The sequence below is a fragment of the Wallemia ichthyophaga genome (genome assembly GCF_000400465.1).
Source record: "Wallemia ichthyophaga EXF-994 unplaced genomic scaffold scaffold2, whole genome shotgun sequence".
In the NCBI taxonomy this organism is placed as follows: Eukaryota; Fungi; Basidiomycota; class Wallemiomycetes; order Wallemiales; family Wallemiaceae; genus Wallemia; species Wallemia ichthyophaga.
The window spans coordinates 557,432-578,840 of record NW_008806275.1 but is presented as its reverse complement, the minus strand read 5'-3'; the positions used below and the strand labels follow the sequence as shown (position 1 = coordinate 578,840).

At 45.2% G+C, this 21,409-nt stretch overlaps 15 protein-coding genes across 15 annotated transcripts; 8 read left to right on the top strand and 7 right to left on the bottom strand.

The window, feature by feature from the left end:
- Positions 1–83: 83 nt before the first annotated feature.
- Positions 84–925, top strand: J056_002249 (Coiled-coil domain-containing protein; the record flags this gene model as incomplete). Its single annotated transcript, XM_009268113.1, has 4 exons — positions 84–88; positions 132–267; positions 319–359; positions 409–925. The coding sequence occupies 4 exons, from the start codon at positions 84–86 to the stop codon at positions 923–925; spliced, it is 699 nt and encodes a 232-aa protein (XP_009266388.1).
- Positions 926–1,418: 493 nt separating this feature from the next.
- Positions 1,419–2,980, top strand: J056_002248 (G2/mitotic-specific cyclin cdc13; the record flags this gene model as incomplete). Its single annotated transcript, XM_009268112.1, has 2 exons — positions 1,419–1,433; positions 1,484–2,980. 2 exons carry the CDS (start codon positions 1,419–1,421, stop codon positions 2,978–2,980), a joined length of 1,512 nt encoding a protein of 503 aa, XP_009266387.1.
- Positions 2,981–3,268: 288 nt separating this feature from the next.
- Positions 3,269–5,526, bottom strand: J056_002247 (uncharacterized protein; the record flags this gene model as incomplete). Its single annotated transcript, XM_009268111.1, has 4 exons — positions 3,269–5,069; positions 5,115–5,263; positions 5,312–5,388; positions 5,436–5,526. The coding sequence occupies 4 exons, from the start codon at positions 5,524–5,526 to the stop codon at positions 3,269–3,271; spliced, it is 2,118 nt and encodes a 705-aa protein (XP_009266386.1).
- A 374-nt stretch (positions 5,527–5,900) lies between these two features.
- Positions 5,901–6,425, top strand: J056_002246 (60S ribosomal protein L14; the record flags this gene model as incomplete). Its single annotated transcript, XM_009268110.1, has 3 exons — positions 5,901–5,906; positions 5,957–5,993; positions 6,046–6,425. 3 exons carry the CDS (start codon positions 5,901–5,903, stop codon positions 6,423–6,425), a joined length of 423 nt encoding a protein of 140 aa, XP_009266385.1.
- A 120-nt stretch (positions 6,426–6,545) lies between these two features.
- J056_002245 (Metal homeostasis factor atx1) lies at positions 6,546–6,992 on the top strand (the record flags this gene model as incomplete). The annotated part of the gene is made up of 5 exons (XM_009268109.1): positions 6,546–6,554; positions 6,622–6,627; positions 6,680–6,696; positions 6,747–6,862; positions 6,916–6,992. The coding sequence occupies 5 exons, from the start codon at positions 6,546–6,548 to the stop codon at positions 6,990–6,992; spliced, it is 225 nt and encodes a 74-aa protein (XP_009266384.1).
- A 227-nt stretch (positions 6,993–7,219) lies between these two features.
- Positions 7,220–10,409, top strand: J056_002244 (3-hydroxy-3-methylglutaryl-coenzyme A reductase; the record flags this gene model as incomplete). Its single annotated transcript, XM_009268108.1, has 4 exons — positions 7,220–7,474; positions 7,519–7,630; positions 7,681–9,916; positions 9,965–10,409. 4 exons carry the CDS (start codon positions 7,220–7,222, stop codon positions 10,407–10,409), a joined length of 3,048 nt encoding a protein of 1,015 aa, XP_009266383.1.
- Positions 10,410–10,538: 129 nt separating this feature from the next.
- Positions 10,539–11,892, top strand: J056_002243 (uncharacterized protein; the record flags this gene model as incomplete). Its single annotated transcript, XM_009268107.1, has 3 exons — positions 10,539–10,586; positions 10,634–10,851; positions 10,899–11,892. 3 exons carry the CDS (start codon positions 10,539–10,541, stop codon positions 11,890–11,892), a joined length of 1,260 nt encoding a protein of 419 aa, XP_009266382.1.
- A 564-nt stretch (positions 11,893–12,456) lies between these two features.
- On the top strand, positions 12,457–13,488 carry J056_002242 (uncharacterized protein; the record flags this gene model as incomplete). Its single annotated transcript, XM_009268106.1, has 1 exon — positions 12,457–13,488. One exon carries the CDS (start codon positions 12,457–12,459, stop codon positions 13,486–13,488), a length of 1,032 nt encoding a protein of 343 aa, XP_009266381.1.
- Positions 13,489–13,610: 122 nt separating this feature from the next.
- J056_002241 (Eukaryotic translation initiation factor 4E type 2) lies at positions 13,611–14,647 on the bottom strand (the record flags this gene model as incomplete). Its single annotated transcript, XM_009268105.1, has 2 exons — positions 13,611–14,529; positions 14,592–14,647. 2 exons carry the CDS (start codon positions 14,645–14,647, stop codon positions 13,611–13,613), a joined length of 975 nt encoding a protein of 324 aa, XP_009266380.1.
- Positions 14,648–14,714: 67 nt separating this feature from the next.
- On the top strand, positions 14,715–15,440 carry J056_002240 (Derlin-1; the record flags this gene model as incomplete). The annotated part of the gene is made up of 1 exon (XM_009268104.1): positions 14,715–15,440. One exon carries the CDS (start codon positions 14,715–14,717, stop codon positions 15,438–15,440), a length of 726 nt encoding a protein of 241 aa, XP_009266379.1.
- A 67-nt stretch (positions 15,441–15,507) lies between these two features.
- Positions 15,508–16,353, bottom strand: J056_002239 (Signal recognition particle sec65 subunit; the record flags this gene model as incomplete). The annotated part of the gene is made up of 1 exon (XM_009268103.1): positions 15,508–16,353. The coding sequence occupies one exon, from the start codon at positions 16,351–16,353 to the stop codon at positions 15,508–15,510; it is 846 nt and encodes a 281-aa protein (XP_009266378.1).
- A 152-nt stretch (positions 16,354–16,505) lies between these two features.
- J056_002238 (uncharacterized protein) lies at positions 16,506–17,510 on the bottom strand (the record flags this gene model as incomplete). The annotated part of the gene is made up of 4 exons (XM_009268102.1): positions 16,506–17,009; positions 17,057–17,318; positions 17,376–17,441; positions 17,488–17,510. 4 exons carry the CDS (start codon positions 17,508–17,510, stop codon positions 16,506–16,508), a joined length of 855 nt encoding a protein of 284 aa, XP_009266377.1.
- Positions 17,511–17,612: 102 nt separating this feature from the next.
- J056_002237 (RNA polymerase II transcription factor B subunit 3) lies at positions 17,613–19,014 on the bottom strand (the record flags this gene model as incomplete). The annotated part of the gene is made up of 4 exons (XM_009268101.1): positions 17,613–17,705; positions 17,746–17,831; positions 17,928–18,822; positions 18,874–19,014. 4 exons carry the CDS (start codon positions 19,012–19,014, stop codon positions 17,613–17,615), a joined length of 1,215 nt encoding a protein of 404 aa, XP_009266376.1.
- Positions 19,015–19,133: 119 nt separating this feature from the next.
- Positions 19,134–20,340, bottom strand: J056_002236 (uncharacterized protein; the record flags this gene model as incomplete). The annotated part of the gene is made up of 7 exons (XM_009268100.1): positions 19,134–19,188; positions 19,233–19,366; positions 19,417–19,509; positions 19,561–19,829; positions 19,878–19,966; positions 20,023–20,258; positions 20,308–20,340. 7 exons carry the CDS (start codon positions 20,338–20,340, stop codon positions 19,134–19,136), a joined length of 909 nt encoding a protein of 302 aa, XP_009266375.1.
- A 232-nt stretch (positions 20,341–20,572) lies between these two features.
- On the bottom strand, positions 20,573–21,290 carry J056_002235 (Copper transport protein ctr4; the record flags this gene model as incomplete). Its single annotated transcript, XM_009268099.1, has 4 exons — positions 20,573–20,717; positions 20,778–21,060; positions 21,111–21,162; positions 21,207–21,290. The coding sequence occupies 4 exons, from the start codon at positions 21,288–21,290 to the stop codon at positions 20,573–20,575; spliced, it is 564 nt and encodes a 187-aa protein (XP_009266374.1).
- Positions 21,291–21,409: the final 119 nt, after the last annotated feature.

Genomic DNA, 21,409 nt, shown 5'->3' with positions numbered 1-21,409 from the left:
TATGGAGCTGGTATCTTTTATAATATCTGCTAGGTTTTTATATGCAAGTTGATTTACATCTCAATCCTTGTAATCAAACAGTCATGGCGTAAGTGCGATAGATCTAGCAACATACAGCTAACGAAAAGCAGTCCGAAAGGCGGAAACGCAAAGAAAGAAGGTGGTCGTGCCAAGAAGGCAGAAAACGAAGCGAGCAAGAAATCTCAACAGGCCGAACTTGCTGAAGCCAAGGAATCTCAAAAGTGGTCGCAAGGATCCAAGGGAAAGGTAAGCAGATTAGTGTGTACAGGGATATTTGAAGCTAACGGAATATCGCAGGGAAAGAAAGAGGATGATGCCGAGAAGAAAGCTCAACAAGCGTGAGCGATGCTCTTCAGCAATACAACCACCCTCTGACACTCCACATAGCGCTAAAAAGGCAGAAAAGGACCGTATGCTTGCTGAAGAAGAAGCTTCTATGCCATCGAAGCCAAAAGCTGGTGCGAACAAGGGCGGTAACAAGAAAGCACCACCAAAGCCCGCAGGACCAGGAGCATTGTCAGCTGGTGGCATCAACGCCAGCGTCGATCAACCAGAGAGCTTCGGAGCTTCTGGGTTGGATGATGCTATGGACATGATGTCTATCGTCGGACAGAAGTCCGATAAAGCAACAATGGGAGCTAAGGCAGGTCAGATTGAGAAGCATCCAGAGAGAAGATTCAAGGGAGCATTTGAGGCTTACAAGGAAGCTGAGATGCCGATAGTGAGAAGTGAAAACCCAGGATTGAGGTTGCAACAGTACAACGATATGCTTTACAAGAAGTTCCAAAAGTCGCCTGACAATCCCTTCAATCAACAAACAGTCGCGTACAACGCAACGAAGGATGATAAGATGGCAGCGTTGGATGAAAGCAGAAAGTTGACGGAGAATCGATACAAGCAATAGACGAGGATGTTTTAAACCGTTTAAAGCGTAATTGGAAATATTAATATATGTCTTGATTAAGTCTGGAAATTGACGTAGATAGTGGGAGATTTGGGAGAGTAAAAGAATTGGTATAGAAATGAAAGCTTAGATATGAATATTTAAGATTTGACTAACGTTTTATTATCACCCTTTAAATCTTTGCGGAGCGTGGATGTGGATATCGCCGTGCACGGAAGTGAATTGGCTGGGTAGCTGCTGTGCACGCGTAGACTACCCGTAGCGAAATAGAAAAACAGAAATATTCATACCAGGTAACAGTCTAAATAAAATATAAAATCATCACAATCTATTCCCTCAGCCACCTGCTTTTCCTAACCATCATCGCGTCGAATTCAGTAAATTCTGAATTTGATATTTAGTTGCAAATAGACCATACGCCATAAATACTCTATCCTCATCAGTCTCAAATTTCATCCACTCGCGTTTTTGAATATCTCCTCACTTACCTAAAATGTCCACTGTACCCGTGAGTAGTGGAGTAGATACGCGTTTTCTTAATTCTAATTGAAGACACAGATACGTAGAACTACGCGTTCAAGAAATGTAGATGAGAATTCTACTGCAAATCCTTCAACCTTGAACCGGAAAATATCCTCCAATCAGATTTCAACCAAACCAACAATCACAAAGAAAGCTGATAACACAATTCTAGATGGGAAGCGTAAAAGAAATGCTTTAGGCGACTTGACGCGTACCCATACAAACAATGACAAATCCCTTCCACCACAGCAGTCTGACAAGTTGGTCCAGAAGAAGCCTTCAACTACTTTATCCAAAGAATCAGCTTCCTCAATTGTTCCACCTGGTGGCAAGCGTACTACTCGATCAACCTCGAACTCTACCGCTAAGCCTGTCGATGAAGGTGTACCGATCGACACTACAAAGCGTAGAGTAACAAAGCCAACAGCCACTTCTTTGCAACAAAAATCGAAAATAGGTAGACCTGCTCAGATCAAGAAGAAACAAATTGATGATGAGATGGATTACGTAGATGAGCCCGATGTGAAGCGTCAAAGAACTTCTTCACCTAGGGAGCAACTACTATTAGAAGCTCAAAGATTCGAAGCTGATGAGGACAGACGCAGGTTAGCAAAAACTAACGCGAACCTTCCTCCAGCAGATGAAGGTTGGGAAGATCTTGACGCAGAAGATGAAGGTGATCCTTTAATGGTTTCTGAGTACGTCATTGAAATCTTTGAGTATATGAAAGTATTGGAACAAAACACTATGCCCAATCCAAACTACATGGATAATCAAAAGGAGTTAAGATGGAGAATGAGAGGTGTCTTGGTTGACTGGTTAATCGAGATTCATCACAAATTTAGACTACTACCTGAAACTTTATTCTTGGCTGTCAATATCGTTGATAGATTCTTATCTTTGAGGATAGTATCAATCATCAAGTTACAATTGGTCGGTTTGACTGCCATGTTGATAGCAGCAAAGTATGAAGAAGTCATGTGTCCAACTGTTTCAAACGTCGTTTATATGTCCGATGGCGGTTACGAAGAATCAGAATTACTCAAGGCTGAGCAATATGTTTTGCAAATTCTGTCTTGGGATTTATCATATCCAAACCCAATCCACTTCTTAAGAAGAGTATCGAAAGCCGATGACTACGACATTGAGACTAGGACTTTGGCAAAGTATTTCATGGAGATTAGCTGCGTTGAAGAGAAGTTGTTGCAATTTCCACCTTCACAAATAGCAGCTGCTGGTACATACTTGGCTAGAATGTGTTTAGATAGAGGTGAATGGACCCCAAATCTAGTACACTACTCAAGCTACTCAGTTTTGGAGTTATGTCCATGCGCTCAAGTTATGCTGGACTATGTCAAGTCAAAGGATATCAAGCATGATGCTTTCTATAGAAAATACGCTTCAAAGAAATTCTTGAAGGCTTCAACTTTTGTTAGAGAATGGGCTTTAGGATTGTATGGACACGACGGTAAAGCTGATCTCGCTGAGGAGTATAAGAGGGAGTGTGAAAGTGAAGGTGTTGAGCCTAGATGAGAGGAGTATGAGTATGAGTATTATGAAAAAACGCGGTATAAAAAAAATAAAAAGAACATAATCAACAAACCTTTCGTCACCATCAATATTTCGATCTACACTTAATTTCAATCAAGCTAACCACCACTACCACCACAAACAACACGATATTAACACGCTCGTTTATATAATCTCGACTTTCAGAATGTCGATATATAAGTCTATTAATCGACCAGTAAATATAAGCCACCTTGTACATTTTATAAAGAATTTTTTATAAATTTATAGTCAAAATATGTGGATATACAATCAGAAAGCCTCACCTTCAACTTTGAAGTTCTTAACATAGTCCCAATACCTGCTCAATTCAGCCTGAATAGGTAGGTTGTTTCCGAGGGACATGGTCATAAAGACAAGTTTCTGGACACCCTCCAACTTGACAATCTTGAATAGTTGAGAGCTAATGAAGTTTGGATAGACAGATTCGTTGTACCATCTAGCATTGTACGCTATTAACCGTGTAGCAGTAGTAAAAGCTTTCTGTGTGTTACCCTCCTCAGCAAAAATCTCCATCAACTTCATAAAAGATCTAGCGGAGAATTTAAGATCGAGACATTTTTGATAAGCTTCTTTTGATTCTTCCTTATTATGCATTCTGAGACACAAATCACCAATAATTTCCCACTCAGTTCCTGTTTTCCTGTATTGCATTTGTTGTGATTTGAAATGAGAGCGTTCAGCCTTGTAGATGGTCAGTACGCGGAGATCTTCATAGAGAACAAGCATCAGATTGTCTAGCCAGCGTTCGCACAATTTCTTATCACTGAAGGATAAGCCTCGCGAGGTATCATCGGTATCTTCTTCTGCGGTATTTCCGTTAGTGTTTGTGCCTTCACCTTGGCCATCTTGTTGGTTGTCGTGGTTGTCGTGGTTATGCACCGGTTCCTCAATTTTCTCCACCTTCTCCATGTGCAAATCTAAACCACCCCTCTTGAATTGTTCACGCTCGTGATCGGAATCCGATGATATTTTGATGGTAGGTATAGCAGGCTGTTTAATGACATTGCTATCGGCAGCTGTGCCATTAGAACCCTCCGTCTTGTGTTGTCTGTATTCCTCTTCCATCACAAACACCTTTGAGCGGATTTTGAGGAGGTCATCCCAACCGATAGCGTCGTTGAGTCTAGTGAGGAGCTCGTAAGCTCTAGCGAAAGTACCTCTGAGCGAAGGTGCTGGCAATCTAAGGAGGGTTATATCCGCCTCATTTTCTTTCGGCGAGTCGTCGTCGATGAGATTAGACTCGATAACCCATTTCTTTATAGGAAAGTGATTCTTGATGGGTGTTGGCATCCTGTGCAAATCGCGTTCGTTGTATGTAAACATAGGGCAGCTGTTGAGAGTGAGCAGCGCAGCTTCAAAGTCTTCAATGTCGAGGAGACAGTCAGTCAATTTAGCCCAGGTGACAAACTCAGAAGGTGAACATTCAACAGCCTGGCGCGCGAGCTGCACAGCCCAATCGAACATACCCTTAGAGCGTAAAAAGTCGATCTGGACATGAAGGAGTTGCCAAGATTGCGGCGAAACAGTGAGAGCACGATTAAGCGTGCGCACTGCGAGTGTCTCCTCGTGCATCCCGATATAAGCGCGAGCGGTAAGAGCATCAACATCAGCTGCGGGACCTTCACCATAAGTGCGACGCTGGTGATCGGCGATTTTCTCAAAGAGATTTGCTGCACGAGACATACGTCCACTATCACCGAAATACTTGAGGATCGCGCTGGTGAGGTGATTACTAATCGGCGTCGCTACTTGGATTTCAGGCTCAGATCCAAGCTGCCAGCCTTTATCGAAGAGCTGCGCACAGGCGGCGATAAACCGCTCTTCGTCTTCGGGTTTCGGAATGGGCGAGTACTTCCTGTATCCATACAGCTTGTACGATGGATCATCGGCGTAAAGAATCGAGCGGAGGTGCGCACTGAGGTAAGTCTCGAGCCATAGTGAGGAATTGAGCTCGTGGCGCTCGCCGCGTAGATCGACGGCGTATGAGTCGACACCGCCGGGAATCTTGACCTGTACGCGCACGTCAACGCGTGAGAAAGCATTGTAGCAGCTGGGAGATTGTTAGGTGGGCGAGAATAACCACTGGAGGACTGACCAATAAGTACCAGACTTGACTTTCCAGCCGGCGTTGGGAGCGAACCAACCCTGGGAAATATCGAGACTGCGTAGTAGATCGTTGAGGTATATGGCAATGCTGGCTGAGCTGGATGCGTCTATTCCAGAGACATAATGATAAGAGCCAGACTGATTGACGTGTTGGAAAATGAGAGCGGGAGAAAGCGGAAAACTCACATCGTTGGTGGTTCCAGCTCTAGTGGGAGACTTGATGATATGGCAGAGATCTGGTGGACCGAGTTCTCTGAAGGTTGCTGAGATGAAGATGAGATTGGTTGGGCGTGGATATGGGGAGACGCACAGAGGGTCTCGGTGCGACTGGCTACACTCTCGCCAATCTCCAATTCAACGAATTCGGGACACTGTTTGAGCCATGGCGCGTCGAGTGACATTAGTGTATGGCGGTAAGAAGGAAGGGAGAGAAAGGGGATGAGAGTGGGAAGTAGAGATGAAGAGAGATGAATGCGCTCTTGGCATTGAGAAAGGCGCAATCAAGCAGCCGTGTTGTTTGTAGCAGAGATGGTTGGTGCACAGCCAAGACAAGAGATGCGAAGAGATGGCAGCAGGAGAGGACAAGTAGGAAGACAGATTAGTGATTAGGATGTACAGGAATGTGTTTAATTTGATTTGATTCGAATAAAAATTTGACGAGAGGCTCTTGGTCAACTTTGAATTCGCTTCTTGAGCTGCTTCACGCTGTAAATTCAAAGGTGGGAAAGCTCAAGTAAAAGAGAAGAAAAAGCTAACGATATAATTCAGGACCGGAATGAGCGTAAGTTGTCGTGTTGCTCTGTAAATTGCAAATTCCAACTGACGAGACAGTCACAAACTTTCAATCGTTACGTTGAAGTTGGCCGTGGTTAGTTGGAGTATTTGAAATCTCAATAGACGCTTACAATCATCCACTCCAGTCGTTCTCGTAAACCAAGGTGCAGACTCTGGCAAGCTCGCGGTCATTGCCGAGATCCTCGACCACAACAGAGCCATCGTTGAAGGTCCAACGACCGGTGTCAAGCGTCAAGCCATCGCTTTCCGTCGCGTCAACCTTACACCATATGTATTGAAGAACCTTCCACGTGGTGCAGGCCCAACTGTTGTCAAGAAGCACTTCGAGGCAGCAGACATCGCCGGCAAGTGGGCTGCATCTTCCTGGGCAAAGAAGTTGGCTGCTGTTGAGCGTAGAAAGCAAACTTCAGACTTTGAAAGATTCCAAGTCATGTTATTGAAGAAGCAACGCCGCTCAGTTGGAAACCTCAACTTGGCTAAGGCAAAGAAGGCTAACAAGGCTTAAATTTAGTTTATCAATTAAATTAATTTGTAAAATTGGTTTAAATTGGGTTTAAACTGGATTGATTCTTATTTTACAGCGTTTAACCTTTACCGTCATTTGAATTAAGAGTATATTCCAGATATGGCAAACGTAAGCGGCATTTTGCAATATACGATACGCAAAGCGCATACGCTTACACTCTCATTTCCCTCCTCAGTACAAGGTTCGTCATCGTCCACGTCGTACCTGTCTCATCTCTAATCTCTTAATCTCAGTTTAACGTTGCAATGTCGTGAGTTTTATCAGAGATCTGTAGGGGTGGCTCATCTAAGCTTATTCCAGCTGCGGTGGCTGCTCTGGTGCCATCACTAGAGCCTTGAACAAAGCAAAAGAGGATCCAAACGCTGGAATTGAAGACTTTTCAGTGGATTTAAATGCTCAGACTGTCCTTGTCAACGGTGAGCGTGTTCATCTCTCAATATCTCATCTCTCATCCCCATCGCCCTCTCAGGATCAGCAAGCTTACAAGATGTGCAAGCTAGAATAGCCAAAACAGGCAAAGAGGTTAGATCTGCCGACCAAATATAAATTTTGTTCAAAAACTAATTTTTATAAATTTCGATTTATAAATTTATAATGAACTGATTTTGATCAACAAATCGTTTCGTTGGGGACTCTTCAACAAAGGCGAAGAAATATTTTGAATATTGAAAGTTAATAGTATTCAACATACAAAACGTATATTTCTGTCTTTATAGAAATATCTCATTGCTTAGCATTCATTAACGTCTTGCGCACTTAAACACACACTTTCAATGCCTTTCAATTCTTCCATAAATGTTCCACTAAAGTTTCTTTTCAACGCAGTCTCCAAGTCCTCTACAGCCCATCCAATAGAATCTATTCTTTTTGCCTTTGTCAGCGTCACCCTCGCTTACTTCAAACTAGCACACGCTGTTAGACACGAAGGTTTCGCCACTGCTGATCAATTCGATATTGACAGCAAACATGACTGGTGGTGGGCTGTCGCTTTGAGAGCTTTCGGCGGCAGAACTTGGTCGCTGGCCAAGGTCAGTGTCTTCTCTTTGTTTACCCCACCTAACGCGGCTATTAGACCGCTGATAGCGTTGATATCATGATCGTCCTCATCGGCTACATCCTCATGCACGGTACTTTCGTCCATTTGTTCGTCGAAATGAAGAAATTGGGCTCCAAGTTCTGGTTGGGTCCGTATCCTCCAAAGCTCATCCTCCACCGCTAAATATTTCCCCCACAGGCACTTCAGTTATTGTCTCTTCAGTCTTCTCTTTCGTATGCGCAGGTCTTGTCGCCTACTACTCAAATGTAAGAGTTGACCCAATCAACTTACTCGAGGCTCTTCCATTTCTAGTCATCACTATCGGCTTCGACAAACCTATCTCTCTCGCACGCGCTGTCTTCTCATCTCACGACCTCGCTCCCCCTGTCTTCCACCCCAAAGAAGGTGACTACTTTACCCTTGGCACTCCAGTCGAGCACCCCTCTGACTCTCAACAACACAACCAAGTCAAGCTAGCTACACCTGTTCCCGCCGCAGATATTGTCCACCGCGCGAATCGCAAAGTTGGTCCTAGAATAGTACGCGACACTGCACTTGAAATTGCAGTTTTGATTTTAGGCGCTGCATCTGGTGCTGCTGGTTTGAAAGAGTTTTGCATCCTCTCCGCCTACAGTATAGCCTTTGACTGTCTTTTCTTGTTTGGATTCCTTTCGCCAATTTTGACAGTAATGGTTGAGGTGCACCGTATCAAGTTGCTGCGCGGCACACAGAACACCATTTACACTAGTGACTCAAAAGTTAGCAATCCCCTCACCAAACTCAAAGTGCTTTTGCTGTCTTCATTCCTCATCCTCCACTCACTCAATCTCCTCACTACACTATCATCTCAGACTTCTTTAAAGAGGTTCATGAGTGACTCTTCCGATAAAGGTTCGGTCTTTGGTGATGGTGCTTTCAGTCGCGCAACAGCATTTCTCGAGAATACCCACAGCACCAATCACACCAAGGTGGCCTCTTTAGCTGTGCTGGAGGACTTTATGAGCGGATGGACGCACCTAGTTGGAGATCCTGTCATGTCAAAGTGGATAGTGCTCATCCTAGGCTCCTCCATCTTCCTTAATGGATACCTCCTTAAAGGATTAGGCGGTGGAAGTGGCTCTTATACAGTTCAGATTGACAACAAGGGCTCGATAGCAGCTAGGCGCCATTTGAACCCCACCGACGATCAAGATTCACTAAAACTGAAATCATATCACATGCAGAAAATGAAGGAGACAGCTGATAAAGTACACAGCTTACCATCCGTCCCACCAGCTCTTCCTTCAGTGAACGAAATAGAGCGGCCACTGTTAATCAACGATGCTGGCCACACTGGTCATCCTAAAGTGGAAAGCGTCACACCAGCCCACGAGCCGCACTTTGGACGTAGGAGTGCAGAGGAGTGTGTTGGACTACTCGCTAAATCTAAAGAATCTCCCGGCTCCGTGAACCCAGCGACAGAGTTTAGTGATGAAGAATACGTAATGTTAGTACAGCAAGCTAAAATCCCGATGTACGCGCTCGAGAAAATGTTAGGAGATTTCGAGCGAGCGGTGAAAATCCGTCGAGCAGTAATATCACGCCAATCCACCACTGCCACCCTCGAGCACTCCAAGCTGCCAATGCGCGGATTCGACTATAAACAAGTGATGGGAGCGTGTTGCGAAAATGTGATAGGATACATGCCCATCCCAGTCGGTATAGCCGGACCATTGCAGATCGACGGGGACCTAACGCCAATTCCAATGGCAACGACAGAGGGTACTCTCGTAGCGTCGACCTCACGTGGCTGCAAGGCGATCAACGCTGGTGGGGGTGCTACTACGGTTCTCACGCGTGACGGTATGACACGCGGCCCCGCCCTCGAATTCCCCTCCGTCATTGACGCTAGCTTGTGCAAACGGTTCATCGACAGCGCTGAAGGAGCACTGTATATGATGAATAACTTTAATCAGACTTCACGTTTCGCTAAGCTGCAGAAACTTAAGTGCACACTTGCTGGTCGCACCCTTTATGTTCGCTTTGATACCACTACAGGTGACGCTATGGGGATGAATATGATCAGCAAGGGAGTCGAGAAAGCCCTCTCGGCTCTCAAGTCGGAACACTTCCCATCGATGGAGACACTCGCCCTTAGCGGTAACTACTGCACGGATAAGAAACCAGCTGCTATCAACTGGATCGAAGGTAGAGGCAAGTCGGTTGTCGCGGAGTGTGTTATCCCTGGTGATGTAGTCAAGAATGTACTCAAATCTACAGTCAAAGATCTCGTTAGACTCAATTATAAAAAGAATCTCGTCGGTTCAGCTATGGCGGGGAGTATTGGGGGATTTAATGCACATGCGGCGAATATACTCACTGCTGTATATCTAGCGACAGGCCAGGATCCTGCGCAGAATGTGGAGTCGAGCAATTGCATAACATTGATGGAGGGGTGAGTACGAGAGGGAGAGAAAGTGCGAATATAGCTGACTAGCTACAGCATTAATGATGACAAGGACTTACTTATAAGTTGCTCGATGCCATCTATAGAAGTAGGTACAGTCGGCGGTGGTACTGTCCTGTCACCGCAGAGTGCAATGCTGGAGCTGCTGGGAGTGAAGGGAGCGAACCAAGTAGAGCCAGGAGCGAATGCACAGAGATTGGCAAGAATTATATGCGCGTCAGTGATGGCAGGCGAACTATCACTTATGGGCGCTTTAGCTGCTGGACACCTCATCAAGGCGCATATGGCTCACAATAGGACACCGCAGCCGAGCAGACCGCAGACGCCTAGCTTACTAACGCCAATAACACCAAACAGTATAGGAAGCATACCAGCTGTCAACTCAACGTCCTCCTTACATGCCCTCCGCGTTAATGCACTCAAAGGCTCGACTAATGCCAATGGGAACTCGAGCTCGATGAGTTTGAGCCAGACCAAGTAGTTTGAATATATTATAATGTATAATATATAACATAAAATACCCTGATACATTATTTCCTTTTTGCGGTTTTTACATGATTTGATAACGATAGTACGATACTCGATACTGAGTGCGTTCATCTGCCCTGCGATGACAAATAGAAATGGGGAGAGAGAGACAGCTAAGCGGTGTATGGAGGTGAGCGGGAGTGGGATAGTTGATAGCCTACGACTTACCGTGCGCAGCTGATAGAGACATTGCCTGCAATGCTACCAGCGAGGATAACTGATGCGTATCGACCAGTGAAGACGCGGCGATTAGGACATACAAGCACGCATATCACGCAAGATACTCCCAAATCATCCAACAACTCGTTTGCCAGCTCAGCCTCGACGCCGCGGATAGAAGTGAGCAGTGCACGTCGCAACTGGAGCACGCAAGACTACAAAGATACGTCGATATTGTGGGTGTAGTGCTGTCTGTAATTCCAGTGCTCACAGCGCATCGCAGATATAAAGACCGCGGACGGAATATGAAGCACCTCGGCGATCGCCACTATCAGCAGGCATCGAAGGCGGCGAGCGAGAGTGGGAGTGGGAGTGCAACTGCTAATGCCAGCGCTAGCGGAAACTCGAGTGGATCGAGCCACACTCTGAAAATACTCGCCAGCTGCGAACTTGTCGATGCCGTGCTGATGTATGTGTACGGGTTCTGGTGCGAAGACCGCAGCAGTGTGCCGAACATACAGAACTGGCACAGCCTCGAACCGCTTGCTAAGTTTGCGCGCTCCAAGTGGGATGCGCTTGCCGACCCCGACACCCAAACTCAATGTCACCCTCACAGCCTGCCGCCACAGCTGCTCGCGCATATGCAGGGGCTCGCACTGCTGGTGTACGCTCTTGTGCTCTTCCAAATTGCTACTATCGACGCCACGCAGCTCTTCCACAAGTCTATCAAGCTGCAGCGGACGGGCGGTGACACCATGGCGGAACTGGCGACGCAGCTCCTCGCCAAAAGCATAGAGAATCACAAACGCAAGGAAAAGGCAAAGGAGATTCTCGATAAGGCTATAGATAAATTTCCGAGCACCTCACTCAAGCTCAAGTTCCCAAGGACGTGGGCGCGCGCAGTGGGTGGGTATCTCGGCGGCAGTGAGAGTGCAAGTGCAAGTGGGAATGAAGGCGAGAGCCCTGAGGACAGCGAGGAGATGAGGTATGATCGCGATAGAGCAGCGTCGTTAGGCGTGAAATGCGATAGCATACGTAGGGTGAAAATGGGAGATAAAGACACACCCAGCGAATCGCTCGATCCAGATAGCGTGCTGGGTATTGGAGGACACGCAGGTGGTGGCTTCGCGTGGCCATTGCTCGAAGGAGGATTCGCACACGAGTGGTGGCCGCATGTGGTAGTATTTGCGCGCTCAGTGTTAGATGAGTTCGCTCAGACAGTGAGATTAGATGAGTTTCAAACAGCAGCTAAGAGAGGCTATGTCAAGCTCAAGTGAAGGAGATAGAGGAATAGAAGGAATAAATTATGTATTAGATTTCTATAATCAGTTGAGAACCTATACCACGTAGATCGAATTGATAGGCTTTATGCGTCGCAGAGGGAGCTGAGTTTCTGAACCAGCATGGCTTGATATCGTGTATTGTGTCGACGGCGTCCGTGTGCTGGCTGCTGCGTGTATTCCAATGGCACGTGGAGCCAAATAGACAAAGGAGCAATACAAAGCAATAAGGACACGGTTTCTGGTATAATAGGTAACTGAGCATGAACAGGCTAAGGATTAACGTCGGGGCTGAAGGGAAAGGGAGGAGGAACAAGAGGAGCCACCATCGCTGTAGATGACGTTAGAAATGTATTTGTGTACACCAAACAAGAATCCCACCAAACAGAACATATGATGATTGTTTGAGTGGACGGTGCTAGAATGGTGGCGAACGAATACAAATACATAGAAATATACATAGACTAATATAGCAATCTCAGATATATTTATCCATTTTCGTACATCACATCACCTGCCTACAGATTCGGGCACTCAGCGACACCCTTGACATAAACAGCGATGGCAGAAGTAGAGAATTATTTGAATTTAGAGAATTTGGACCAGGATTATAAGCTAGACGTTGGGTTGGATATATTCCACACACAATTCCAGCCACAGCCACTGGCTGCGTTTGACATGACAACAACTGAAGCCACGCCGACAACATCAGCTACACCACCTATCGCATCCACCTCACAGGCTAACGTAGAGGCTATCAATACCAACGAACTGACTTCCATAAAGGAAGAGAAAGAGCTCGATCCCCCTATCCCTGTCAACCAAATGCCAAACAATCAAGACCAGGAGCACGACAACGAGCTCGACAACGATGATGCTGCTGACTCAGACACAAACAGCACCCCTTCAAATATATCCTCATCTAATTCCACCAGAAACACGAAAAGAAAGCGCACACAAAAGGACGTAAACATTACATCAGCTGCTGCAGAGGCAAACCTCAGTCCGCAAGAGTACAATAAGCTTTCTTCAAAAGAAAAGAGACAGCTTCGTAATAAAATATCTGCTAGAGCTTTCAGATTGCGTAGAAAGGATTACATTGAACAATTAGAATCACAGTTGAATTCAAGGGATGATCTCATTGAGCAGCTTAATCACGACTTGAAGGACTCTAAGAACGAATCCAACGATCTCAGAAAAGAGATTCAATCGTTGAAATCTAAATTCGATCACTTATCAACCGCATCATCCACGGCAGCCTCCACAGCCTCCACTTCAAACTCATCTATTCCACTCGCTAATACTAACAAAGACCTCGGCTTATTTGGCAACACCCCAGCTACTCCGCCCATAAACTCAAACTTCATGTCGGTCTACACCACTCTCATTCCTGAGACTAATATGAAGAATTTCTACGATTTACCACCACCTCCTGCATACTCACCTTGCGTCGATCAACCTCCCTCGTACAATCAATCTGTTTCTGCAAATCTCATCAACACTCTACTCATCAATTCTAAAATCTCACCCTCAACAAAGCAAACAAAGCATCACGATATTTCATCCTCATTCGCAAGCTGTTTAAAGATTTAAAAGTCTTTTATTGATTATTTTAATTGAATATCATTGAATATCATTTGTTATTATAGTTTTTTTTTTGAATGAACAATTTTCATTTCGTTACATTATTTTGGTATAATCCTCCTTAATGCAGATTATTGCGATCTCCATCTGTCTTGTGGCGTATGAGGCGTATGAGGTATTTTGAAACCACCAGGCGAGTTTTGCGTCGTTGTAGTTGATGGTGAATTGCTTGATTGTGTTGGTGTGATGTTGATGAATTCTGTAGTTGGTGGTGGGTTAGACTGATTAAATTGAAAATCTAAGCTTATGTTTTTGTTATTATCTTGATCAATTTCCAACATCTTTATCAACTTCTCAGCAAGTTGGTTACACTTATCAACTGATGTCATACGCGTCCAGATCTGTATTCTGTCACCGCGAGGACGAGTGGAGACAACAGCGCCGGTAATATCGTCATCCTCGTCAATTTCCTCGCCAATCAAACCCATCACTAGCCATGTCCAGCATCTATCTAACAGCCAATGACTATTTCTAACGATAATCACCCACTTCCCACCATTTGAATTTGACGGATCTTCCCATAGCGGCTTTATGCCGTCTTTGAAGAGGTGATAATTTGAGTGTCTTTCTAATTTTGATGGTGGCTTACACCAATTCCAAACTCTGCAGAAATCTTCAACAGTTTTCATGTCCTGGATAACATTCAAACCAGCTTCATACGTACCCTTATCAGTGTGACCTAGCTGCTGTGGGCTGTTTGTCGGTGCAGTATTTGATGTTTTAGAATCGTAAAATAAAGTCCAGCAATGTTGGAGTGGATGTAAATCTACATCATCTTTCTTCTCTTTATGGTCTTGAATGTCCTCACTTACACCAAATCGCGACTGTATTTTCGCCAGTGAAGGTGAATGTTTATTAGGCGTCGATGACGCACTCGCAACTCCAGTGTTTTCTTGTCGGGTGAGTATTTTTCGAGCAGCATACCTCCTCTCATCAGACAATCGCTGCTGCTGTTGCAACTTTACTTGATTTATCTTGTCCGTGTCTATCCTGATGTTGAGTCAGAACCGCTGGACAGGCAACGAGTCTAAAACGGCGTGCAATTCACTCACCGGCTAACGAGCTCGCTTAGAGAAGGCGGTCTACTTAATTTCTTGCTCTTTTCCATTTTAGCTGATGGCTGATGGTCCTTGTCCAACACGTGGTTCACTTGATCTCAACTTGATAACATCAAAATGAATGAAATCTGGCGAGAAGTTGAGAAAATCCCAAGGGTAACCAGGTTTATTACTCTATCTTCAATCTCAATTACCATTTTGTCATTCTTTGTCCCAGCGTACCTCGGTATGCATACCTCACTAGTTATCCCTCAGTTCTGGCGGGCGTACACTTCTCTCTTCATTCTTCCAAGCTCTATTGGCGGCTTATTTGATCTACTCATTCTATTCAAAACGTCTTCCGATTTGGAAGGCAGCGGCATGGGTAGAGCCGGCGCCGGATACGCGTGGAGTAGAATCATAGACGCCTTATTTATACTCCTACTTAACTACCCTATCAACGCTTTCAGTCTGTTTAGATCATTCTTCCTCTCCGTCGTCTACACTCAATCAATACTCTCTCCAAATTCTCATGTTAGTCTGTTCGGATTGGTTAGTATACCCAACTACGCTTATCCTTACGTTATACTAGCCATAGATTTGTTGATTGGCGGTCCAGTTATTGTTCTTTTTGGTTTAATGGGCATCATAGCAGCTCATTTCAGGCATACGCTGTCTATTTTCCCTTCACCAGTACCTGCATTAATCAGAAACACGCTTACCACACCCCCACAATGGTTTGAAAAGTGGTGGATCTCTTCTGAAAGCAGAGAGCGTCACACTGGTTTTGGAACCGCCATCAATCCAACTCAATCAAGATCGCAAACACACAACTGGGGTGGTGGCAGACGTTTAGCTGATTAGCTGATTAACAGATTACAACGCATGTTTTGTGTAATTGTACATTTATTTCATATTTAGAATCTTACTACTATGCACGTATAACTTTGCGCTTAATCTTTGGTTTTTTCTCCTTTTTAGGTGCCTCATCTGGCTTGGTTCCAGGTTTAATAGGTTCTGGAGGTGGCTGTTCATTGGCCGTCTTTGGATACATGCCTACAGGTTTAGCAGGCGACCAAGCCGGTCTCCTCAGCGTGACATTCTTAGGTGCAGAAGGCAGCTTATGAGTGCGTTTCTGTATAACAGTGTCATCCCTCAACTTATCCTTGAGTTCTTCGCCGATCTCGCTAATTACTCTCGTCTTCTCTTTATGACCACTGTGCTCTAACTCGATCTTGATTCTACCTGGATTCTCCCAATCGCTTGGATGTGTTTTGGTGGGCTCGAATAACGTCCTGTAGCCGAGATTACCCGTACACTCTGCGAGATCGTTCGCAAGTGGCCACCACACACACTTGTTACGTGGTAGCTTCCGTTGTGATTGATTGGCTTTAGCGTCAAAGTAAACCGGGTAGAGTGTTATCCAGTTCTTGTATTCATCCAGCTCCATTTCATCATGGATAGGTCTCATGCGTGGTTTGGATTTCGAGTCTATTATTACGGGCAAGGGTATACGCTCCTCCTCCATGAATTGGGATGGAAGTCCAGGCATGCCGGGCATACCTGGGAATGAGGAAGGTGGCGGTGGTGCACTTGTAGATGTGCTCGTAGATGCTGGAGGTTGTGATGGTTGTTGTGCTGGTTGCTGTGCCTCATCAACATGCTCGAGCAATGCTCCTTGATTCCCTTGACCTCCCAGTGCATTCAATGGCATGTCAAAATCATCATCAAACTCTACTTTCTTACTCTCGTCTACCTCTTCTTCGATTCGCGGCATAATGAGTCGATTGCACAGGTAAAAGATGTGTGTGCTGAATATTCATGATTATTTAACGATAAACGATTTCACAAGAAGGATAAATGTGTTGAAAAGATCATATTAACAGCTTTGCGAAAGTCTTACCCTTGCTTCCCGCTTCCTGCAACTTACTACGCATTATCATCTATAAATGAAGCGTTGCACCACGCACTTGTCGTACCACCAGCATTATCAACCTCCTTCTTGTGCAGCTTAAGGTTAGTCGGCTCAAACATCGTCATCTTCTTATCTGCAGTCACGACCACTGAATCAGAAGGCTTGACCCATTTGTATGGTGATGAATTGAACGGCTTGGCAGTCTTGACAGCCTCAATCTTGGGTGTCTTGATAAATGTTGTCCAGATAGGGTTTAATTTGCGCCTTTTGTTTGGCACAGGTGATGTATTAGTGAGTTGCAGCATATTCTTAGCGTCAGACCTTTTAGTTTGGGATTTGGCGTTGGGTAATGTTGGTTTCTTGAATACGACCTCTTCTATCGCCGGCTTGTCGTCTATCCAGAGTCTGATTGAGTCTTTAGGTTTTTCATGCTTCGGAAGCTGGCGGGCGAATGATTGCTGAATGGTCAGCTGCTTCGCTTTTGCTGTTCGAAGTGGACAGAGTTTAGTTTCGACGAGCTGTGCAAGAGTGTTAGGGAGGTGTTGAATGGAGATCGAAAAAGCACATCATCCTTATTGGTAGTGAATGATTCGATATGATCAGTTCCATTCCAATTCTTCAAGTGTTTGTTATCAGCATCTTCGCCCTCATCCATTACGTCAGACTTGACTATAACTTCTATTAAAGACAACGACATGTCAGCCGTGCTAAACGTGAGTGGGAAAGCGACTCTACTTATTATGCGCGAGCCACGTCCGAACTGAGCTCTAGTCCATGGATTATCAATTATTACCCTATCTGTGTCGTTGCGAAGGGTGAGATCGTGGCTAATCAGCAGATAACAGCGTAAGTTGAAGTGTTACATGTATAATATACGTGGCTACTCTGCATAAATATCGAAAGGTCTGTTAATCTCTTCCATTTCTGCCTCATCGATGACTTCATCAAACCTATTTGCCTTGTGAGAGGAATTAGGCAGCCCCAAGATGCGCATACATATCGTTCTTCCAGGCTGACATTATTTGCTATCTCTAGACTAGAACACAGCGGCTAAATTTCTGAGATCGTGGTGGTATGAACAAGAGATGGAATGTGAGCGGCGTCTGGCTAGATTTGAAATTTTAAAGCGGGTCTTTATTATCGGGCACTCTACCGAAGTATACCAGTCTCACTTGATCGCAGTACTTGGATTCTGATTTAATTTTCAGCTCTGGCTGTTTGTTAAATGTTATCTGTAATATAAACTAAACACACCAGGCAGTCAATTAGCGATAAGTGCTCCTTCAAAACGAGAGTTGTGCTGCTAGCAACTCTATCAAACTTTATCAGGCAGCTCTCCTCTGTATGCAACATCAGCCGCACTATCCGCCTCATCGATACGCCCAAAAGAATAGATAGTGCAATTGGTATTTCTTACAACGTCCACTCAGACACACCCTCGCGTATGGCCCTCTCCCACGCCTGTTCTCTCGTCCAGCCACCAGCTCTTGCAATTTCGTCACCGCCGACGACACTCTCAGCACCCTTGAAGCCATCCGCATAGACGCTCGGTGCGAGTTTGTAGAGACCGCTATAGTCATCATACGCATCTTCATCATAAAGAGGATCCCATACGTCGTCTGTCATGAATGGCATTGGATTGTCCGGTGGGAATGTGTTAGTCGGTATCGACACTGGCTTGAGTTGATTGGTTGTGCGAGCTGATGATCTTTTCAGTGCTTTTGATTTCTGCTGTGCCATTACTTTTCCTGCTGATTTTGAAGAATGCTCCAATTCTCTCAAAAGTACTTCTTTGTCTTGGTCTTTTTCTATCATTTCTTGCTCCAATTCCCGTCGTGCCTCCTTCGCTCGAGCTTCACGCTCTTTGCGCTCACGCTCTTCCTCTGCTTTAACAGCTTCTGCGTCCGCCACTTCCCTCGCTGAATTGGATATAATCGATGATGCATTCTTGGCCTGATGCGAGCGTATTTTGGCCTCTGTGTTTGAAATGTCTATGTTGTTAATTAGGTTGTAGGTTATATCTTCCACCTCTTCCAAGTAATCGTTGTAGCTGCGTAGGTCTGAAAAGTCTTCTGCGTTTAGATTGTACGCTTTCGCTACACGCCTCCTCACAGCTACTTCTTTCTCTACGCCTAGGTCCTCGAATGTCTGTGCAACGAAGGCTGTCTTGCGAGTGATTTTTCCACAGATTGGACACGGCTCCGGACCTAATGTAAACAATCTATCTATGCAGCTCTCGCACATTTTGTGATAGCAAGGAGATACCAGTAATCGTAGCGATGGATTCAGATAGCGGTCTGAAGAACATACTGGGCATTTGTCTTCTGCTGACTGTACAATTGATATCAGTACTCGTACTATCGTTCTGCAATCCGCACCCACAGAATACTCCGTAATCTTACCAGTCTTATCGCGTACACCTGGTCCAAGTAATTTTGTAGTCTTGCCTGATTCCAGCGGGGTGTTGTCTCTACTCGACGATTTGACGCCCTTCTTGTTGGATTTGTTGCTGGTGAGCCACATGGACGTTGATATAAGAGTCACTAAGGTATTTTGTTAAAGTAGAACGTATTAAACAGATGATAATTTACAACGAATGTGTGTGGATGCATAATTTATGTGTATGTCTGCCGGCTTGCAGATCAATCCTGCTTATCACGCGAGGCTTCCTTGATTATCCATATTAAGTTTTCGTATCTAAATTATGTCAGCTGGTTCATTCCCCGTTACTCCCAACTCACGTTACAAAAGTGACGCAAGTTCCTGGCAGGATTCTGATAGCATTGATACCCAATCCCCTATAGAACGCTCTGATCCCTTCACGCCTGTAAGACTGCTTCACGCAATGTCTTATGTTCTCAAACTCTGTAGAATACTTGGTTATGTTCGATGTGTTGTCTTGCACAGAAAAGGAGTACAGCCCACCTGAAGCCTCGATCTTATTACTTGGTACGGGTAGGTCGCAGCCAAAGCAATAAGCTTCGACGATCCACTCAAAGCTGTGTATTCCCAGTTGGGCTATTTTCAATGAGCTGAGAGCGCCAACGACCATTATCCAACTCAACTCACCAGTCTGTCATTTACGCCAGGCTGCGTATCCCTCGCAGCGAACCGAGATTTCTTCATTTCCTCATATATGGTGAATTGCAGAGCACTGTTTGCGACTGTACCCAGCGCGAGGAGAGTGCCTTTCCACAATCCACAGACACCCTCTGAAGAGACCACCTTGTTGAATCCATCCAACAGTCCTCTGTATGCGCTACTGTTATTGTATGACGACGTGTACATCCGCGTTTTGATAACGTAGAAAGGGTTAGTAATCATAGCGCTGATCGAGCCTGAGTGAACGAGTTAGCACAGCGCAATCAATCTCGCCGCTCTCTTACCTGCTGTAGATGCACATAGAAGATACTGAGAAGGTGAAAGAGCTGTGTTGTGTTGCCGTGTTTGTGCAGCACCCTTGAACATCGTGTAGCTTGAAGGCGCGTTAGCTTTGATGGCCAAATAGCGTGCGCGCCCCGTCATCCTCACAAGTAGAAATACGTAGCCCATCCGCTGGAGTTGCCGATGATGTTTGGTACGATTCCCCTCCATAAACCAGTAGGGCCTTCCTTCTTCACAACATTTCTGAGAGCAGTCCAGATTGCTCGTCCGTATCCCGCGTTCTCGGACGTGCTGGCTACTTGGAACCTCACTTTAATGATGTCGAACGGCTGCATGGTAAAGGTTGCCATGATGCCTGCACCGAATCCAGCGGCAGCTTGGTCCTAATGAGAAAGAAATTAGAATGGCACCACACGTCTAGCAATTCCTTACAGCGCTCTGGCTGCCAAATAAGCTTTTTGGCATGACGTGAATTTGTGAGGGAGAATACAGCTGTTTTATATTCTTCAATAGACAAGTGAAATATGTATGTTAGTCCTCCATAGAGTAGAAATTGAGTAGTGTTGTGTGCTTTATTTATACAGATAAAGTGTCTACAGGGTGTCCAGAATGAGAATTGAAAGGGTAATAGCAATTAAGAAATTGAGAGTGTGAGCCTTTGAGCCTGTGATGAGATGATGCATATTTCAACCGTCTCTCAGCAGCAACATCCCGAAGAGCTTTTCTCAGTGTCCTCCACCAATCCGACAGTATCCCAGCTGCTGACGAGATATCCAAATCCACCTCCGAAGAAGATGGCAAAAAGCAGGTAACCGTTGAAAGTCATCGCTATAAGCATAACGCTGTGATACGACGCGTCAATTCGAGTTGCTAAATACGGAAGTGTCAAACACGTTACTCACATGTAAGTAGCCGAGTACTGGACAAAATACACGAGTGCTCTGATGAACTGTTGAGATAAAGTTGGTCTGAACGGCCTGAGTTGACCCGTTCCTACCAATACAGGCGCGGGTCCTACGTCGCCTTTTGCGTCGACGTCTGGTGCCATGCTGGTGTTACCAGCCGATGCTTGCGATTTGCGGTAGTCGTTGACGAGCTTCCTATCGTACTCTCTTCCGAATCTCCTCAGCGCTTCTATCGCAACGACGATGAAGAAAACACCGATAACTGTACCAGCAAATGCGCCTAGGGGGTTGTTGTTTAGCAAGGGTGGTGGGATCATAATGACGGCTCACCATCGTTTGTAATGTGCCACTGCTTAGAAACTGGACAGGTGTCCTTTATATTCTGTCGCTTGTGAGAAAGGTGTCAGATGTAGGGGTGAAACTCACCCAGTTCCAAAGCATCGAGGTAGTACATCCGCCCATGTCACCCATGTTCATTCCTCCTTCCATACCTGAGCTGCCCATGTCCATTTTGCTTGATTTGGTTGATGTGATAAAAGTAGATGAAAAAGTTAGGAGAGGACGAGAATGGGAATTTTAATTAAAAAAACTTAAAATGTGGGTTCCTGGAAAATATTTTCATACTCTTC